The following is a 17,192-nucleotide window of genomic DNA, read 5'->3' as shown; positions in this document are numbered from 1 at the left end:
GAGTTGCGGTTCGGGGGGGTAATCGGATACTCCAGGGATTCTGAAAGGCAAATTCCTGACCAACATTCTTTCCGATGGAGTGCGCAGATTTCCGGGTCCTCCTACGGTTCCCCGTCCCCAAGCTCAGCAAATACCCCGAGGAGGATAGAGCGCTCTGGTACGAACTCCACTGCTACTGCTAGGCCTACGCCGACCTCCCTCCGCCAATCTATAGTTTCAGGATATCTTGGTCGTCCACTTTGGACTCCCACAGGACCCGCCCTGCACTGCCGTACCGACAACCACCGGATAAGCGCCAAAGTCGGCCCCCTCTAGATACTGTGCAAAATCAATCACAGTAACCTGACCCGCCGTCCCCGGGAGTGCTGGTCTGGCGAACTCACACACCTCAAGCCTTCGAGAGGGTACCGAAAACCCGGCCGCGAAATATGTACTGTGGCCCGCAGGGATTGTTAATTTTGAACTCTGCGCTACAATCCTGTGATGGGAAAGGCGCTAGATATGAAGCTTTTCAGACAAATACCCCCATCGACGAATTTTCGCTAACCGGAACGAAAAGAAGAAAAACTCAAGAGGAAGTCCTAATAAGCAAAACCAAAGCTAAGGTGTGCACAACCCGGAAGAGTGCAAAGAAACAACTCAAACTCACGGAGCCCAAATACCAACCCCATGCCGTACCACCTCCAAGATCTCTAGTAGTTAAGGGGACCCAGAAAAATCCTGTACTTTCTAGGGTAATACGCTGCGAGCCCAAGGAGCACCTCCTCTTCACCAGTGGCAACCTCTACGAGTATCGTACCAGTGGACAGGAACCCAGTACCTAGATTAGCTTATCCCGAATGGCATAGTTGAACTACACGGCTCAGCACTACGAAGATTTTCAAATTACAATTGTGACGTAGCATCACAACATCTCACTCGCCAACGACCCCTCACCACCCAACCCTTCGACTAAGTTCCACCTTCCGTAAAAAGGCTCCTAATTCGAACTGTCACGCCAACCGCCCAGCACCCACACTAACCTACCCGGTAAAATATATACAAAAAAGAAAACAAATGTGCAGACTAGAGTAGAGCAGAAGTTCCACAATTAGCGATCAGAAACGGCAAAAATAGTAATAATCAAAAAGAAATAGCAACGTAGAAAAATCACATATCGCACTTTATGCGGGATCAACGGGGTTGGAGGGAAGTAGTTTTAGAGAGGAGAGATAGGAAACAGTTGTTGAAAAGAAAAGAAAAATGAAAGAAAGGTGGGGGAGAGGAAACACGATACGAGTGCGAGAATCCGAGATTCTAGTTCTCATACTCAGCCGTTCTCTAATTGTAAAGGTATAGAAGGAGGAGAGAAGAGGAGAGGACTCAAAGTAACCCCCCCTTCGCTGTTGCCTCTGACGGGTCGGAATCGTAGAGAGGAAGGAGAGTACCGGAAGAGTAGAGTAAAATATGATATACTAATTCAGATATCAGGGTGGGGATTGTTGCCGGCCAAACAGAGAAATCGAGAAAAGAAAGAGAAGATCTCCATACAATAGAGAAGAGCCGCCATCACCATCGCCATGGGTCAACTGTGGAAACCCAGATACTATACCCGTGCCAGTCAGGCAACAGCACGCCTACAAAAGGTAACTAGGGAAAAGAGGGGGAAAAATACATTTGATAAGAGCGCTAAAAAAAAGAAGGGGAAAAAAAGAAGGGAAGGAGGTAGAGGAGAGCGAAGAAAAAAAAAGAAAAAAAAATTGAAGCCATGTACTAGAAGTTGTAAATAACAAATGCCCGTAAACCCCACGAATGCTAAAACTTCAATGCCGTCTGACCAATCATTCTGAAACCAAACATTACCACTACTGCCGCCTAGGCTTCCTCTCTGCTGCCCGAGCTAACACCGCGCTTCAATACCTGGTTGGAGCCTTGAGATAATCGCTGCGGTGGTTGTCGTTGCGAAGGTAGTCGTTTCGAAGGTTGACGAATGCCTCAGGTCCCCCCCCTTCACTTAGCTCATTAATTAGGATGGTAGACTGTTGTACAAGTCGTTCTAAAGCAGCGACTGACGATCTCCCCATTGAGACTAATGGTTTAGATCAATATTAGCATATAATTACTATTATAAAATAGAGAGACGTACCAAGAATAGCAGAATTGAGCTCTTCAGCCACGGAGACCCGCCCCTCTTCATCCAGTAAGTGAGCGAGGACAGAGTTTCTAGGATCTGTATAAGCCAAAAGACTAAAAGCCTCCTCTAAAGCCTTCCTGATCTCTGGTCTGGTGTCCGATGAGAACTCAACCCTCAAATCCTGCCCATATTTGACTGCAGCATCCAAAGCACTCTTTGTCTGATCCACCCCCATACCTGTTTCAACGCCACCACTCCCATCTTCATCTTCAACATCCATCTCCTCCCAACCAGTTCCGGCGCCTGCGGGGTCGTCTATTTCCATGTCTTGCGCGAAAACACCGACGATGGGGTCATCGTGGGAACCACTCGAGCCAGTAGGGCCATCGTGAACCTTCTCCGCAAACTGCCTGATCATCTCCACTAGTTTCCTACAACGTAATCTAAAAAATATCGCCTGGTTGTTAGGCAAAACAGCAGGGTAGTGTTTGTTGGTGAGGTCAAGTGCGCGATCCACGTCACCTTCGAGAATCGCGCCCCGAATTTCTGCAAGAGTATGTTAATATTAAGAGTGGGGTAAAAAAAAGAGAAAGGAGGGAGTTGGAAGGTACTGTATCTTACTTTGGCGATGTATTGCATCTTTATCTTCCTTCATCTCTAGAGTTTTCAGAGCACCAGATCGTCCACTATCTAAGGCCCTAGCCTCGTTTTGGACATCATCTGAAAACGCCCTTGCAGTATCAACATATCCGTCGTGAGCAAGATATTGCGATACGAGAGCCTGTATCAGGGCAGCCTCATCAAGGGAGGGGCAAAGACCCGCTGTAGGGTGGTTGTTGATCTCGTCGTAAACTTTTCTCTTTTCGTTCTGCATGTTTGTGTGAATTCAGATTTTCCTTGGAAAAAGACGAGCAAAGAGAGGACATACATTCATGTAATGATCAATATCAAAAACAAACCTCTCTTGACCAAAATTGACACGGACGTGCTCCCCAGGCCTTTTCATGCCAACTGCTGGGTATAATTTTCCCTTGATATCTCTGAATGCGGTACCCAATTCAACACCGTTTTTTGTGAAAAAAGCAGTACCGGTCCTGAAGTTTACACCACAGCCAATGATATCATTGGTTGAGAACTGAGGACCGTACTGTTTTCCAGTGCCCTGACAGCAAAAGGAATTTCCATCATCACCATGATATCCCCATGATTCGGGCTCCCATCCCGGTAGCCTATTAAGTTGCACTTTCTGTGTGCAAAACCCAACACCAATTAAACTGCACCCAAAATTTCAGCATGCTATTTATGTCGCGGAGATGGATCATCGGCCTACCCTTCCTTCCCTTTTGAAACAACCGTAACTTCGTAGTAGAACAGTCCACATTGTGGTGGCATGGGCTGATCGGCTCGTACGGCTACAGCATCATTGTCGCTAGCTTTTTGAGGGCCTAGGATTCCAACAAGGGGGTTGGAACCAGGATTAGCTCTGAAGAAAAACTTTCAGGGAGTATACGTAGTTGACGGGGTAGGTTTACCACTAAATTTAACTTCCATTCCATTGTTTAGAAGGTCAATTCCCGGGCACTTGTCGTTTTCGTTCCATCTTGTAGGCAGTGGATTCAACGCATCATCGTCACCCGAAACATTCTCGATAACATCATACGCCAATCCTCGGTGAGTCTGCGAGACCTTTCCAGATAGTGTCAAGGACGACGGTGGTGTAGGTAATGGGTTAAAGACCGCGGACCGCGCAGCGAGCCTCTCGGCATAACTTGACTCTGCAAGATAGCTAGGAACAGTGGTAGGTTGCTGTGCTGCTTGATTCTGACTCATAGCGTGACTATTCGAAGAGGGGAAATTTATGGTGGAATTTGGTAAATGTCGGGAATGTACCCCGGTCCCGTTGTGATGGTTGAGCTCCGAAGTGAAGGCAGAAAGACGAGATTGACCAGAGAGGACCGAAGCATAAGAACCACTGGGGGCCACGATGGAACGTCTGAGGGAAGATGAACCAGACATTGTTGCAGCAGCCTGACTCGAGGCCGCTGGGATCGAGTTGGTCATGAACGGGCCCAAGAGACCTGCGGGGATGTATTATCGGACTAGGGGTGACAGAAGCGGGTGGTAGATACTGTTTTTGGACAATAATTCGGTCTTCGATCGTTATTAGACAACACCCGTTTACGCGAGGCTGGGCCAGATTACGGATGAAGCTGAGTTGGCCAACCTCCAGCGCGGTTGGATAGGTCTGGTTTGCGGAATGAGAGGATGCGGGGGATAGAGGGGGTGAGTAAGGCGAATTTTTGGAGGGGAAAAGCAAGGGGGGGTGGTTGTTGTTCTTGTTGTTGTAAGTGGCTGGATAGCGGGGCGTACCGTTGAATGATGGATGATGATGAGCGCAGACGATGATCGTGTAGTCTGTGTATTATTGACACTTTGACCACTCTCTTTCGCCTTGGAGGCTACAAAACAAGCAAAAAAACAGGAGTAGTGGATGTGAGAGTAGAAACTGTGGGGAGAGAGAATGAGAGGAGGAGGAGCGAAGAGGGGGAAATCCAGCCGGGCGAGACGAGAGGTTGTAGAGTTACTGGATAAGAAAGTGAAAACGTAATGGCAGAAGGATACTTGTACCGTTGAACCCTTAATCTCATCCTGAAGATATTATGACAAGCTTTGTCGGTGCTAGTGAAGTTTCAGGCAGAGACTTTTCGACCCGATACATATACATATCACTATTGTAATTTCACTGCTCCTTCCCTTGCTCTACTCCCATTCTACCCTACAGAATATCACAGATGCCGATTGTAGGCGGTATCCTGCAAGCAAAAGGACTCTGAGGGCACAGCACTGGTTGGTAGACGGGTATTTTCCTCACATCCATCTAATATAACGAAAGTCATATCACCTAGCCACAGCGCGTTTGAACCTACTTATTCCTACACTGGAAAAAAAATTATTGCGATATTACGGTACTCGTATTATCCTCTTGGATGTTCAAGGTGCGGGGACTGGTGATGTATTGGATCTGGGGAAAATGGAGAGCTCGACCTAAGACACCAAAGAGACACCAGTACCAGTGGTCCTCGATCGGGAAGGGGTGAGGGGAAACATCGAAATCCCACCAGGACAAGCAGCAGGACCTGGATGGGGGCTTAACCTACCTTATGCATGGCACCTGTATGATATGATATTTGTTTTGTGCCTTGCGCTGCCATCATGTGGCGTCGCAATCTGATAAGTTAATCTTTGACAAGATTCCTTTGCGGCCAAAAAGCTCTCTCGGCCCCTGGGTCCTATTATTAGTAACATGTTAGCTAATCCAAAGGCGTCTCTCATCAATCTTGGCACTCATTACTTCCCCATAGATTTCATTTTTGAAGGTCGAGTCGTGACACCGTCAGCGGACGGATGAGGAAACAAAAGAACACAGTGGCACTCTTGAACCAGGAGCCTATTCTCTCGGTCATTCGTGCCACATCACGCTTGCTCTACGATCGACATTCAAATCTGTACGGTACCTACCTGTGACCCAGACACCCTATGCAACTCTACTCCTCCGGATCTCTCGTGAGCCAATTCAGCGCTCATCCGTTCTGTCTAACCCTCTCCTTACCCCCGCTTTTCTCTACGGTGCCTGGGATATACTGCGAATACTAATACTCGAGTATATGCCACTGCTGTTCTGCTAGATCGCGGGCGGAAGGGAAAATGGAAGCATTAGCTAGTTACGCTCCTCCGCCAAGGCTTTATATGGGATTAATGGATGGGTCAGTCGACCTCTGCATCTGCGCTGTGGATGACTGCCAGGACGGGGGAAGGAGGAGGAAATACTCGAGCACTTGGAGTCCAATTAGCTTGTCATACACACGTACCATACTGTACCGTACATTGCGTTCAAGAATGAAAATCCCTCCCGTCCATCTCCATGAAACACCAGGCGATGTACGGTAGTGGAAAAAATAGGAAAGCTGGATCGAGAATCTCCTCTTAAGTCTTGCGCATTTCGAACAGACGAACGGCGATGATAGTGGTGGGAAGGGGGGGGGAAGAGAAAAAATGAAAAACGGAAGAGAAAAAAAAGGGCGCAGGCTAGGAAGGAAGGCGGTTACCAAGGAAAAATGAAATAAAATGAGGATACTGTAGGCCAAACCAGCTTCAGGAAGTTAGTCGTGTTGCACACTTGACCTTTTTTATTTTTTGTCTTCTTGTCGGTGTCGGCTGGATGGGAGGACCCACGACACAAGGGTTTGTAATTCTTTTTTCTCTTCTCTCCCTTCCATTCTCGGGGGACGGGCGAATATTCAGGACAAAGGCCAATTTTCACCAAGCGATGAGAGGGAGAAAAGAGAGGATGCTACGCTATTGCAAAGCAAGCTACATACACCGAAATATATTTACAGGTGAGATTGGTGGGACAAGGGGATGGATATCTGACAGTAGCAGTGCAGTTTGGAATGGATTTGAGTATGAAGGCGTAACCAGGAACAAACAAATGAGATGGTGGATGGTGGATGTGGATGCCATGGTGGAAGGCAGGATCACGAGAAACAGGACAAACCAACTGCCATTGACAAGCATCATCAAAGAGCGAGGGATAAGAAACCACAGGCGTTTATGCAGACATGTGTACTGTACATTACAGCACCGTTGCAGGGAATGTTTCAATGGACCTGACGAGATCATGACAACGATTATGATTACGATGATGATAGTCTAATTACAATACCATAAAGTAAAGCATTTACATGCTGTAGATTTTTGTACCATACTGTATTACACCGGTCACTGCATGCGATACTTAGATCAGGGTTGTCCCGTTTGCTGCAAAAGCTTTTGGCTTGAATAGGATATTCGAGTATGCAAGCTTTTCATAATATTATGTATTGGATAGTATCCTCACCGAAATTGAGCGTAAGGATTGTCGAAATGGTTACGGAAGGGAAGAAGGAAGGAAGGAAGAAGGGATGGTGGTAATATAACAGAAACAAAAAAGTGGAGGTATTGGTGGAGGATTAAAGAAGGATATGGGAAAGAGGGGAGTTGAACTGGTAAACAACGGATGCTGTGCTCCACGATAGATAGTTAGTACAGGTACGAGTACAATAGATCATGGACGGATTGGGGGGGTGTTGCTCTTTCATCGTTTCTGGAGCAAGAGGGTTTTTCTTTTTTTCTCTCTTCCTCCTCCTCCTCCTTGGTGCTTCAAGCGGTTACCTTGGTGTTGCTCTGTTGCCCCCCCTCGTTCTCAAATCTTCCGTTCGTGCTTGCTCCGGCTGAGACTTTTTGCTCAGCAACAACGGAAACCTTCACTCCACCCAGCCTTCCGCCGCACCACACCCAAAGACCCCAACCGACTTCGGCCCTACCCCTAGAGAGTTCCAGTGCTCACGGCTACCACCACTAAAGTAACAAGCACAATAATAAAATGCATTGCCCTTCCCACTCCATTTTTTCTTCTGCCTTCCCCTTTCCCACCCCCAAACACTCCTTTCCATTTCTCGACACAACACTCCTATCGCCACAATCATCAATACAATCATCACCATCGTGTTTCCCAATCTCGTTTCCGCTACTCTTCTCCGACGATCGTCATTACAGTTGTTCACATTTTCCAAACGAGGTGGATCCGCCCGGCCTTTCCTCGCCTCAGCTCTCTTAAATCAAAAGTAAGCACACCACTCTCCCCACGACGACGGAGTAACGGTAGCAGGAAGCGGTATTGAGGATTTGAATTTTGAAGCCTCTCATTTTACTATTAAAACATCTTATGCCTTCCGCTCACACAGAAGCCTAGATTTTTCTCCACCATATCCCGACATGCCTGCCTCTTCAGGTTCAGCCGTGAGCTCCTCTCTTCCATCGCTCTCGCCTTCACCTCAAGAATCAGGTTCTACATCCTCATCTGGCGCCGGATTCGTATTGGCACCGCCTCCACCACCTCCGCCTGCCCCTCCTGTCAGGGAGCGCAAGAAACCTGGTCCGAAACCGAAGCCAAAAATTCCTCCTTCGAAGATCATCAAACTTAAACTCAAGTCCGAGATTTTAGCTGCTTTCCCTCATACACCTAAGTCTGCTCAGGATTCGTCTCCAACAGCGCAGGCCTCGCCAGGCAGGGAAGGTTCCTCGCCAGTTAATTCAGATGTAAACCTAGCCCAGGCACCAGAGAGACCTCGAGGGGTCCCCGGCCCAAAGCCTGGGTCTAAGCGAGGAAGACAGCCAGGTGCATTACTCGGGAAGCCCGGGCGAAAGAAGACAAAGCTGTGAGTGTCTACTGTAGTCATGATACATTATGTGCTTGAAGGGGATGAAGATAACTGATTGCCCAATTTGCCATAGTGATCCCAACGCCTCCCCAGCGTCTTCGATGAATGGCATATCTCATCATGCCAACCATGGAAAGTTAGGACCTAAGGCCAACCAAGGCGCAATCAACGCGCAGTTACGTGCTCTTGATAGGACCGGAAAGCCTTGCAAGCGTTGGTCCAAGGCTACCTTCAGTTTAAAGTCATTCACCGGCGTCCAATGGACTATCCCGACCTGGGGTGCTCCTATATCCGACCAATCGGCCCCTCCTACCCCACTAGCGGGAAGTCAGATGGAGGAAGTTTCGGCTGCGCCTTCGGTCACCTCAGAAACACCAGAGATCAGGGTCCATGCCGACGTAGATGCGATGAACGTCGACAGCGAATTCCCTGCTCAACCGTTCGTACCGAATCAGCAGTCGCTAATGGTATAATCTCGAAAGAGACAAACAACGACGAACAGACATTTCTTGGGCAATAGTATGCACCCTCCTTGTTGATTAACCTCACATCTCTCGATTTACCAACCCCTACTGCTAGACCATCTGTCGCCCACAATTTGCATTCCCGTGCACACCTGACTACGTTTTGCGCCTGTATCAACAATAGTTCACACATCGGCCTTCTTAGCTTTGTTCCTTGAAGCGCCTTTTTCCGTCAAAAACAACTAGACAGTCCATCGCCTTAACCTCTCTTTCTGGCCTTACCTGTCTTATCTACTTCACTGGCTACTTAAAAATTTGGGCTCAAACTGGCGTTATTCAATATTTGTTGTATCATTATCTACTCGAGTATCATCACTCACAAAACCTCTGCTCTTTTATTTTATTACTTGTTCGCCTTTAGCCAATAACTTGCTCGGTTGATGTACTTACCTGTTATTACTTATCTATCTACCAAATAACTTCACTACCCCTTTCTTTATCGTCCCTTTCCTCTTCCTTTTCTTGCCTTCTCCTTTCCTCTCTTTGCTGGTAAATAAAGAGATGAGATTTTGTCTTGGCGTTAGTATCTTTCTTTCTTCTTTTCTACCTTTTCATACTTGACTGCCAGAAATAACCGCAGCGAGCTACAGCCTTGATGGGTTTCCTTTCCTTTCCTTTCATTTTTTTCTTTTTGCGTTCTGTTCCTCTTTCCCTCGTCCCAAAATTTTCTTCTTTTGTGGTGGTATCCCGGTCCGTTTGTACTCGTAGGTTCGTGCTTTAGACGGGGGGTATGGTATGGTAACTAACTTATTTTTGGGCATTTTCCATTTTCTTTTTTCATGTTCGCCATATTATGATGGGTGGGGGTGGATGGATGGACACCGGTTTGTGGGAGGCAAAGGGAAAAGGAAAGGGGAAAGTAAAGGGGGAGGGAATACGGTGCACAGGTTCTCTATCGGCAGTATGATATTCTATTTCTTTTGCTGTTTTGCGGGGAGTAATATACTTATAATAATACTATTTCTTTTCATTTTCATTTTTTTCTTTTCAACTTTGGGAATTCATGCTTGATGTGCGGAGAGTATTGCGGAGTGGACACAGAGAGAGAGAAAAGGGGGGGGGTAAGCTACAGTCATGGGGGGATGGGAGAGGGTTTGATCTGCCGTTTGAAACGTCGCCCTGTTTCCCGTTATTCCCGACATGGTTCGGATTTCGTGGGGTGTCGTGCAGGTGATATCACGGAAACGAATGGGAAGTCATGCGATTGTGGGGAATAAGTAATGGCAAAAAAACAGATTCAATAATAGACATAAGTTGAGCCATTTAGCATGAGCCAACTGCCACGACGGTGGTGTACCGTACACTAACCTCGTTTCCGTCCGATTTCCACCTAGCATACCAAGCCAATTAAAGTTTACCTAACGCCCAAACAATGCTGCCTTTTTGTCTCTAAAACAGAAAAGAAACCCTTCCACCCCCATGAATTAATCTTCCGCTTCTTTATGACGGAGCATGAGCAGACGCTTGTACTCCTTTGGATCTTTATCCCAGAGCTCAGCTGCCTGGCCGTTTAACGGGCTCTTACTGTGACAGTTATCAGGATTTGATACCAAGGCAGAATTGAGGCGGGGGAGGGGGGGAATACTTATTAGGTTCCCCCAACAAACTCTGCAAGCTCAAAAGGATACTCTGAACGTTATACACAGCGCTCCACTTATCCTTCAAGATATCCAAACAGATCCTGCCGGACATATCCACATTGGGGTGGAACATTGGGGTGGTGAAGAGCACGGTGGGTGGCGCCATGGGGTAGTTTGACGGGAACTCCAAAGAAAGCTTGAAAGTTAGGGATTCGTATGGAGTTCCTTCGGGGCCGTTTATGGTCCCTGTCCAGTGTTGGAGGTTGCCATCGGTGGGGAAGGCTGAGATTCCGGGGGTTGTGGACATCATGAGTTGCATTAGCTCGGTTTGGAGTCTGGAGGTTTGGTTGTCAGTTTAGCTTCTTAGAGGGGATGGGATGAGGGAGAGGGGGGGACGGAACCTCTTGGATACGGACTGGCCGCCGTTTAGAGTGGTTGTGGACTTTCCGGGACCAGAGGTGTTGGTGGTTTCAGTAGATTGGTCCATGGTTGAACGGCAGGTGAGGATAGTGGGTGTTTTCTCCTGATACTTGATCTCTTAGTTGAAGTGGCGGGGGGAGAGGGAGGGGGACGGAAGGAGGAGAGGATTGAAGGAAGGGTTGAGGGGGGGGAGGGACATGTAGCATAGAAGTAAAGATCTACGAGGTGAGTTGGTTGTTTAATTTGGGTTGCTGGCGGAGTAGGAGCGCTAGTAAATATGCCAAGCTTGGTTGCCACGACAACAGGAGAGCACGCAATTTACCGTAACTCGCGCTTAGTTATCATGCTGGTAGAGTACGAGTACAGCACTCGAGTGCAGCACTGGAGCACAGCGAAGCTACAGTTACTGGAAGGTGCTGGATCTTCGGTCACAGCCGCGCGCAACACGATACTCGTACATACAACGCCCTGGAAAGGGGCATATCAGAAATCACATTTTGGAGCCTCCATTAAACGATAATATCCGTAATTTTGCGAGCTGCCAATTGGAATTCACTATTCGAAGGTTTTCCACAACGATACGATACATCCAGCAACGGACGGGTCGATTCGACTTCAGATCTGAACGCCTGCAGGAACTTCCACGTTCAGTACATCCACCCCTCCAACAATCTCATCCTTTGTTGGCATCATTTTTCTTCGCATCAGCTCAGCGCATTGTGTCATATAGGGGTCCTTTTGCATCGTGGCCACCGCTACTACGTCCTGGCCTTTGGTATAGTACGCGATGAATTTAGCTTCGTCGGGATTTCCTCGGAGGACAATGTCGTCGTAGCCTAGTTGAGACATTTAGTATTGTTGCTCGGGCTGCCAGGCTCGAGAGATAGAGCTATTACCCTTAGGTGTGGCGCCACAGTATCGAAGCTGGGAGCCTAGAGCTGACCAGAACACTGGGATGAAGTGAGTTGGCTCGCTGTTTGTTGTGATGTGAAGTGCTGCCTGGCGACCTGCGTTTTGGGCCACGTTCCAATGCTCTATTATGGGTTAGGATAATGTTTCCGGGAAGGAGCTGTGAACGCTACCTACCAATTCGCACCTTGGTATTTTCATCTGAGCCCGGTCCGTTATAAGGATAGGTTGCAATATCACCTGGGGTTATTAGCTTCCTGTATTACCATGGGGTATGGGATTCGCACCGACAGCGTATGCATCTTCGACTCCTTCGACACGGAAATATCGATCGACTTTCACTGATGCGTCATCCTCAAGCTTGATGCTGCTTTGCTTCAGGTAATCTGTGGCAGGAACTACCCCCACTCCGAGGATCACAAGATCTGCCTCGAGCTTCTCGCCACTTTTCAATAGGACCGACCCAACTTTGCTAGGGTCTGCTGAAGAAGGTTCTGCAAACTCTACTCCAGAGTTCATCCGGAATTTAACCCCACTCTTCTCGAGCTGGTTCTGGAAGATCTTTCCAACCATTGCCCCCATAACACGTTCTCTAGAACAAATTGTTAGCCTTGGTCAAATTTGTAGAGGGCGTGGTGGAACCCACAATGGAGCACCCTCCATCCCTACGATTGTGATGTCATTCCCCTTCTGTGCTAGGCAATTTGATACCTCCATTCCTAAACCGAATGTAAGAATGATCATCTTTATGAGTTCAACAAAACTCACCGATGAAGCTACTGCCAACTACAACAACCTTCTTTCCGTTATCCCCAATTGCCGAGTTGATACCCTGCACATCATCAACATCTCTCAGCACGAAAATATCTCTTAGGTCCTTGAAGCCTCTCATAGGCAACCTCTTGGGAGTTCCTCCAGTACATAGCAAGACTTTTGAATACGAGAATTCACCTCCCGTTTTGGTATGGATCTTGTGGGCCTTGAAATCGATTGAAGAAACCTCTGTCGAAAGGTGGAAATCTACCCCGGCGTCACGGAAGTGCTGAGCATCTCGCCATTGTAGCTTTTGCTCATCAGGGATCAGTGCTTTGGAGAGCTTGGTTCTGTCTATCGGTAGATATCTCTCTTTTGTTAAAACTGTGATTTGGCCCTTAAAGCCTTTCTCACGGAGGACTTCGATTGCCCCCATGGCCCCAGAGCCACTGGGAAGGTCAGCCTTGGAAAAAGGGCTGTCGTAGGGGTTACAGACCCTCCAACTATGACAACATGCTCCGAGGCAGCAGTGATAACAGGTTTGTAACTAACATCTGGTTTCCGTTTACCAGCTCTGATTGTCGCTTCATCACCAATGATATAGGCTGCGCCATTCTTGATTGAGACCGGGAATGCGGCTAGATGGTCTAGGGCGGGGGCATCTGAGTTTTCAGCAAGTCAATTCCTAGTCGTGCCCTCAATTAGAATGGGACAGTGAAATTAAAACATACTTTCAATGTCCCCCGAGTCGGTGTTAAAGCAAGCTCCATGCCAGGGACAAGTAATTCTCCCATCACCAGCAATCACACCCTTAACCAGCGGTGCTCCGTAATCTGTTCCGCATACCAATCACCAAGTTAGACCCCCCTACACTGTCGGTTAAACAATTCACTCGCTCATACGTGTGCATTTGGCCCCCAAAGCTCTCAACTGGTCATTAACTTTTAGCAAAATCACTTTCCCGCCCTCTACTCCTTCAACTTCCGCCTCAACCTTCTCCCTATTCCTTAGGTCCACATTATCCAACTTAAGCTTGTATTCCTGAACAGTAGCCATTGCCCTGCTAGCCAAAATTGGTAGAGCGGGTATTCTAGCAAAGCTCGGCTTCAAAATCTGTGGTGTGCAGTATATTCCTGGGCAAGTAGAAGCTCGAACGAAAGAGGCCTGGCCAACGGTGGTGGATCGTAGTAAAGAGAGAGCGTGTTGCATTCAAGCGGGAAGGAATACTTGATGAAGGAAGGAGGGGGTGCGAGCGTTTTATTGCGCGTACCGCTATTGCCACACACACGGGCACAGAAGAGGGGTAAAATGTGGATTTCTAAGGGAAGGGAAGGGAAGGGTAAAGTGGATATTTTTGGGTGGTATGATAGTAATCAATAGAGTTATCATGCCAGAGGTTCTCGCGCATCAAGAGTCCATGACAAACCCCAACAAATATTCAAAAATTGGACTTGAGGAGTACAGGTGCAATGCCATCCTTATGAATACGTTAAGGTATTAAGTTATTGAGGTTAGTACTTGGGCCGCTCAATTCCAAGTCCGATTTCAAGGTTTTTTTGCTGGTGGGATCGAAGAACCGGATCACCAAGCCTCGTCATTAACTTATGTTAACACCATTTGGGTCTCTCTCTGCCGAAACCCTCTCTATTCGTCGAGGATTGAATTTGGAATGATTCCTTACTGTAGTGACGTTATGCACAGCACTGGCCAATGGATAAGCCTGATTTTCAAAGCAGCTGGGTGATCACTAATCTTTCTTTGAAACATCCAAATTCGTAACCAGGCACGCTAAGCCAGTCACGAAACGATTTGAATTTTGTGATTTGCTGAGAATATTGCGCCTGCCAGGAGCGCCGTGTTGTTTGGGAGCAGGGGGGGTGGTGAATATCCAATTATTTAACCAAGTTCAGCTAACTGTTGCCAAATCTGGCCTTAGCACGGACTGTTTTGGGGAGACAAGGGATGTGATTCGGGCCTTGGCTGGGCAGCGTTACAAGATCCAGGAAGAAGTTATGAGACAGTTATTTGAGGTTAGCCAGCCAAAGATATCTGTTCAAGTTGATGGGTACCTACCCTTGTACTTGTATGACGTTGATATGAACTATTTTTGGTTCGTGTGGGTTACTCGAGTAGACGAGTGTGTTTTGCAACAGTCACACGTTGGTGGAGAGATCCTAAAATTGATGCAGCCTCTCTACTCTAACGTCATAAAATTCAGTGCCCTTGTATTATTCTGTTGGATTCACCAGAGTTTTCTCCAGGTTCAATTATTTTTTTATCATCAAATTAATAAGAGCTCCGCCAAAAGGCATATAGCTCGACGGCAGCACATGGGAATCATCACCGAGATGGGTTTGTTGGTACAAACAAAGATCCCGCAGTGGACCGCCAAACCGCAGCAACTCGGCTCTCTTGGCAGAATTATCCCCAGGGGACGCGAAAAGGTATTGAAAAACCTAAAGATGCATGACCCAGGAAGATCACTACTTGGTGAATTCTCAGCTATTCGGAGAAGACGCGAAACCCAGGAGTCTGTGCTGCGTGTCAACAGGGCCAAGGAGGGGTCTAAAGAATTTGCGTCTGATGATCCCCGGGCACGACAGCTAGGCAGGACTTTATCCGACGGGTTTGCGGTTATCAAGGAGAAATACCGTATACTCCATTACCCCCCCCCCGTTTGCTGTCATAATGCTAACAAAGTTACCGTATATAGGGGCCCCAGATAACCCAATTGTTCTGGTATGCCTCTAGGGTTCCACACAAGATTATGATAAGGGTGCTGATTCTCGGTAGTGCCACGGACTTCTGGGGTTTGACGAGTTAAGGCTTGCAGGGAATTATCTCCCTGGGATACGCTACTGGCGGGGAGTAACTGAGGCTTTCAATGCTAATAATATCGAAGTCATTCTTACCAGCGGTTTGGCACCCCTGACCCAGACTGTTTGGGTGCTTACTGGTGATTGTGGTTTTCCAGTGCCGGCATCCGGATCCATAGAAGTCAGAGCTAAGGCCCTTGCGGAATGTATTCGGCTAAGAGCGAAGGGTAGGAATGTTAACATGATAGGGTGTGACCTTCTGTCCTCTGGGGAGAAACTGAGCTGACAGCGGCCGTGAGTTAGTCATAGCATGGTAGGTTTTGGGGTCTCTTTTGTCTCCCTTTCGTGGTGATTGGGCAAAGGTGCGATAAGATGCTGAGATAGGTTGGGGATAGGGGTAAATATTCCGATATTCAAGGGTTGGGTTATTATTAACAATGCTCGCTGTTCTTCAGGGGAATAGATGCAAGATATATGATAAGTAAACTTAAGCCCTTAGATTTTGAGGTCAGTGAGGTTTTATGTATGAATATTCAGTGGGTTAACTTCTTGATCTTACATATGATACTAGGTGTTGTCTTTGACTACGGTTGCAACGCCCCACAGAGGCTCAGCCTTCGCAGACTATTGCCTCAAGGTTATAGGAAGTAAGTCGAACTGTTTCTTTACGTGCTGGAACTGATTTTCGAAAGAACAGCGAATCCCGAGAGTATACAAAGCCCTGGAAACCATAGGGATGCAAACTGGGGCCTTCTCTCAGTTAACCACAGAATATATGATCAATGAGTTTAACGGGAGCGTACCTAATGAGGAATCTGTCAGGTACAGTGATTGCCATAACTGGAGTCTTTGCGAAGTTGGAATCTCTATGTCCAGGAGATGGGCTGAATGACTACATAGATACTTTTCATATGGTGCCATGACTCAGCCTTCACTTTTTTCAATGTTCCGAGCACCCCACCGGATTATATTGGAGAACGAGGGACCAAACGACGGTTAGGAGATATTTCTCCCCTATGCTGGTTTCAGATTTCTCTCTGATGGCTTAACAGGTCTCGTGTCTGTATCATCTGCTCAGTGGGGCGTCTACAAGGGCACCTTAGTGGGTCCAAGTCATCTTGACATAATCAACTGGACGAATAGATTAAAGTGGATAATACTCGAGGCAACGGGAAGGAGAAATAAGTAAGTATAACCGCCCAAGCTAATCCTAGACATATTTACTGAGTGTAATAGGTTTAATGCCATTGCATTCTATCTTGCCATCGCGGGTAAGTGCTGAACCAATCCACTGGCGGAAAGCCTTATTTGATACTGGCAGCGTTGAGCAAGGCTTTATCGGGTTTTGTGGAACCGCAATTCAGGGAGGGAGAAGTGCTGACATTAGGATACGTGTTTAGACATGTTAGCAGGAGAAGGCTTGTAGTGGAAGAATTTCTTTGTGACAAGCCATGCCATCCAGTTACCTGCCAGACTCAGGGAGCCTCGTCGGGGAGCAGTAGAAGTGCAAATATCTCGAATAACGGACCCTGGACGAGCTGGAGGTTTACGCATTCACCAGACTGAGCAAGCAAAGGGGCGAAACGCGTAAGTGGGTGGCTGTGTTTGTGGGATTCCGGAGGGTGTAAAGTAAAGTAGACCCCGTATCGGACAGTTGTTCGGTAATACTTGGGAGTGCCATGCGTATGGGAGAAAAGGCTGGATAACGAGGGCGGGAGGGGAAGATCGGGCGCAAGAGTTAACAAAGCCCTCTTCCAAGGGCTGGTGAGCTTATGCGAGTATCGTTGACGACAAAATCCCTGCGATATCGGTCCGTA

At 47.6% G+C, this 17,192-nt stretch overlaps 7 protein-coding genes; 4 read left to right on the top strand and 3 right to left on the bottom strand.

Moving 5' to 3' along the window:
• Window positions 1–1,892: 1,892 nt before the first annotated feature.
• GSTUM_00001656001 (uncharacterized protein) lies at window positions 1,893–4,665 on the bottom strand (the record flags this gene model as incomplete). XM_002835827.2 has 6 exons in its annotated part: window positions 3,646–4,665; window positions 3,444–3,558; window positions 3,042–3,387; window positions 2,735–2,981; window positions 2,126–2,659; window positions 1,893–2,068 (listed from the first exon to the last, which is right to left on the bottom strand). The coding sequence occupies exons 1-6, from the start codon at window positions 4,127–4,129 to the stop codon at window positions 1,893–1,895; spliced, it is 1,902 nt and encodes a 633-aa protein (XP_002835873.1). The 5' UTR covers window positions 4,130–4,665.
• Window positions 4,666–7,455: 2,790 nt separating this feature from the next.
• Window positions 7,456–8,136, top strand: GSTUM_00001655001 (uncharacterized protein; the record flags this gene model as incomplete). XM_002835826.2 has 3 exons in its annotated part: window positions 7,456–7,698; window positions 7,731–7,776; window positions 7,905–8,136. The coding sequence occupies exons 1-3, from the start codon at window positions 7,536–7,538 to the stop codon at window positions 8,134–8,136; spliced, it is 441 nt and encodes a 146-aa protein (XP_002835872.1). The 5' UTR covers window positions 7,456–7,535.
• Window position 8,137: 1 nt separating this feature from the next.
• GSTUM_00001654001 (uncharacterized protein) lies at window positions 8,138–9,873 on the top strand. XM_052355857.1 has 2 exons: window positions 8,138–8,370; window positions 8,447–9,873. Exon 2 carries the CDS (start codon window positions 8,475–8,477, stop codon window positions 8,844–8,846), a length of 372 nt encoding a protein of 123 aa, XP_052211689.1. The 5' UTR covers window positions 8,138–8,370; window positions 8,447–8,474; the 3' UTR covers window positions 8,847–9,873.
• Window positions 9,874–10,083: 210 nt separating this feature from the next.
• Window positions 10,084–10,964, bottom strand: GSTUM_00001653001 (uncharacterized protein; the record flags this gene model as incomplete). XM_002835824.2 has 3 exons in its annotated part: window positions 10,084–10,421; window positions 10,483–10,812; window positions 10,879–10,964. The coding sequence occupies 3 exons, from the start codon at window positions 10,962–10,964 to the stop codon at window positions 10,322–10,324; spliced, it is 516 nt and encodes a 171-aa protein (XP_002835870.1). The 3' UTR covers window positions 10,084–10,321.
• A 450-nt stretch (window positions 10,965–11,414) lies between these two features.
• Window positions 11,415–13,777, bottom strand: GSTUM_00001651001 (uncharacterized protein). XM_002835823.2 has 9 exons: window positions 13,462–13,777; window positions 13,291–13,392; window positions 13,056–13,221; window positions 12,575–13,008; window positions 12,453–12,525; window positions 12,094–12,398; window positions 11,984–12,046; window positions 11,794–11,931; window positions 11,415–11,733 (listed from the first exon to the last, which is right to left on the bottom strand). The coding sequence occupies exons 1-9, from the start codon at window positions 13,613–13,615 to the stop codon at window positions 11,513–11,515; spliced, it is 1,656 nt and encodes a 551-aa protein (XP_002835869.1). The 5' UTR covers window positions 13,616–13,777; the 3' UTR covers window positions 11,415–11,512.
• A 992-nt stretch (window positions 13,778–14,769) lies between these two features.
• Window positions 14,770–15,838, top strand: GSTUM_00001650001 (uncharacterized protein; the record flags this gene model as incomplete). XM_002835822.2 has 7 exons in its annotated part: window positions 14,770–15,211; window positions 15,273–15,298; window positions 15,353–15,476; window positions 15,534–15,624; window positions 15,679–15,700; window positions 15,760–15,772; window positions 15,831–15,838. Exons 1-7 carry the CDS (start codon window positions 14,908–14,910, stop codon window positions 15,836–15,838), a joined length of 588 nt encoding a protein of 195 aa, XP_002835868.1. The 5' UTR covers window positions 14,770–14,907.
• An 11-nt stretch (window positions 15,839–15,849) lies between these two features.
• Window positions 15,850–17,192, top strand: GSTUM_00001649001 (uncharacterized protein; the record flags this gene model as incomplete). XM_002835821.2 has 7 exons in its annotated part: window positions 15,850–15,882; window positions 15,947–16,022; window positions 16,068–16,197; window positions 16,276–16,370; window positions 16,428–16,560; window positions 16,612–16,646; window positions 16,776–17,192. The coding sequence occupies 7 exons, from the start codon at window positions 15,850–15,852 to the stop codon at window positions 16,799–16,801; spliced, it is 528 nt and encodes a 175-aa protein (XP_002835867.1). The 3' UTR covers window positions 16,802–17,192.

Source organism: Tuber melanosporum (assembly GCF_000151645.1).
Source record: "Tuber melanosporum whole genome shotgun sequence assembly, scaffold_119, strain Mel28".
NCBI classification, from domain to species: domain Eukaryota; kingdom Fungi; phylum Ascomycota; class Pezizomycetes; order Pezizales; family Tuberaceae; genus Tuber; species Tuber melanosporum.
The sequence above is the reverse complement of the archived record's forward strand: the minus strand, read 5'-3'. Positions and strand labels throughout refer to the sequence as shown.

Coding starts and splice junctions, on each gene's coding strand:
- GSTUM_00001654001 (XM_052355857.1), top strand. CDS start 8,475: ATGAATGGCATATCTCATCATGCCAACCATGGAAAGTTAGGACCTAAG.
- GSTUM_00001651001 (XM_002835823.2), bottom strand. CDS start 13,615: ATGGCTACTGTTCAGGAATACAAGCTTAAGTTGGATAATGTGGACCTA. Junction 12,047..12,093: donor CGAAGATGCATACGCTGTCG/GTGCGAATCCCA, acceptor TAATAACCCCAG/GTGATATTGCAACCTATCCT. Junction 11,932..11,983: donor AAATACCAAGGTGCGAATTG/GTAGGTAGCGTT, acceptor AACCCATAATAG/AGCATTGGAACGTGGCCCAA.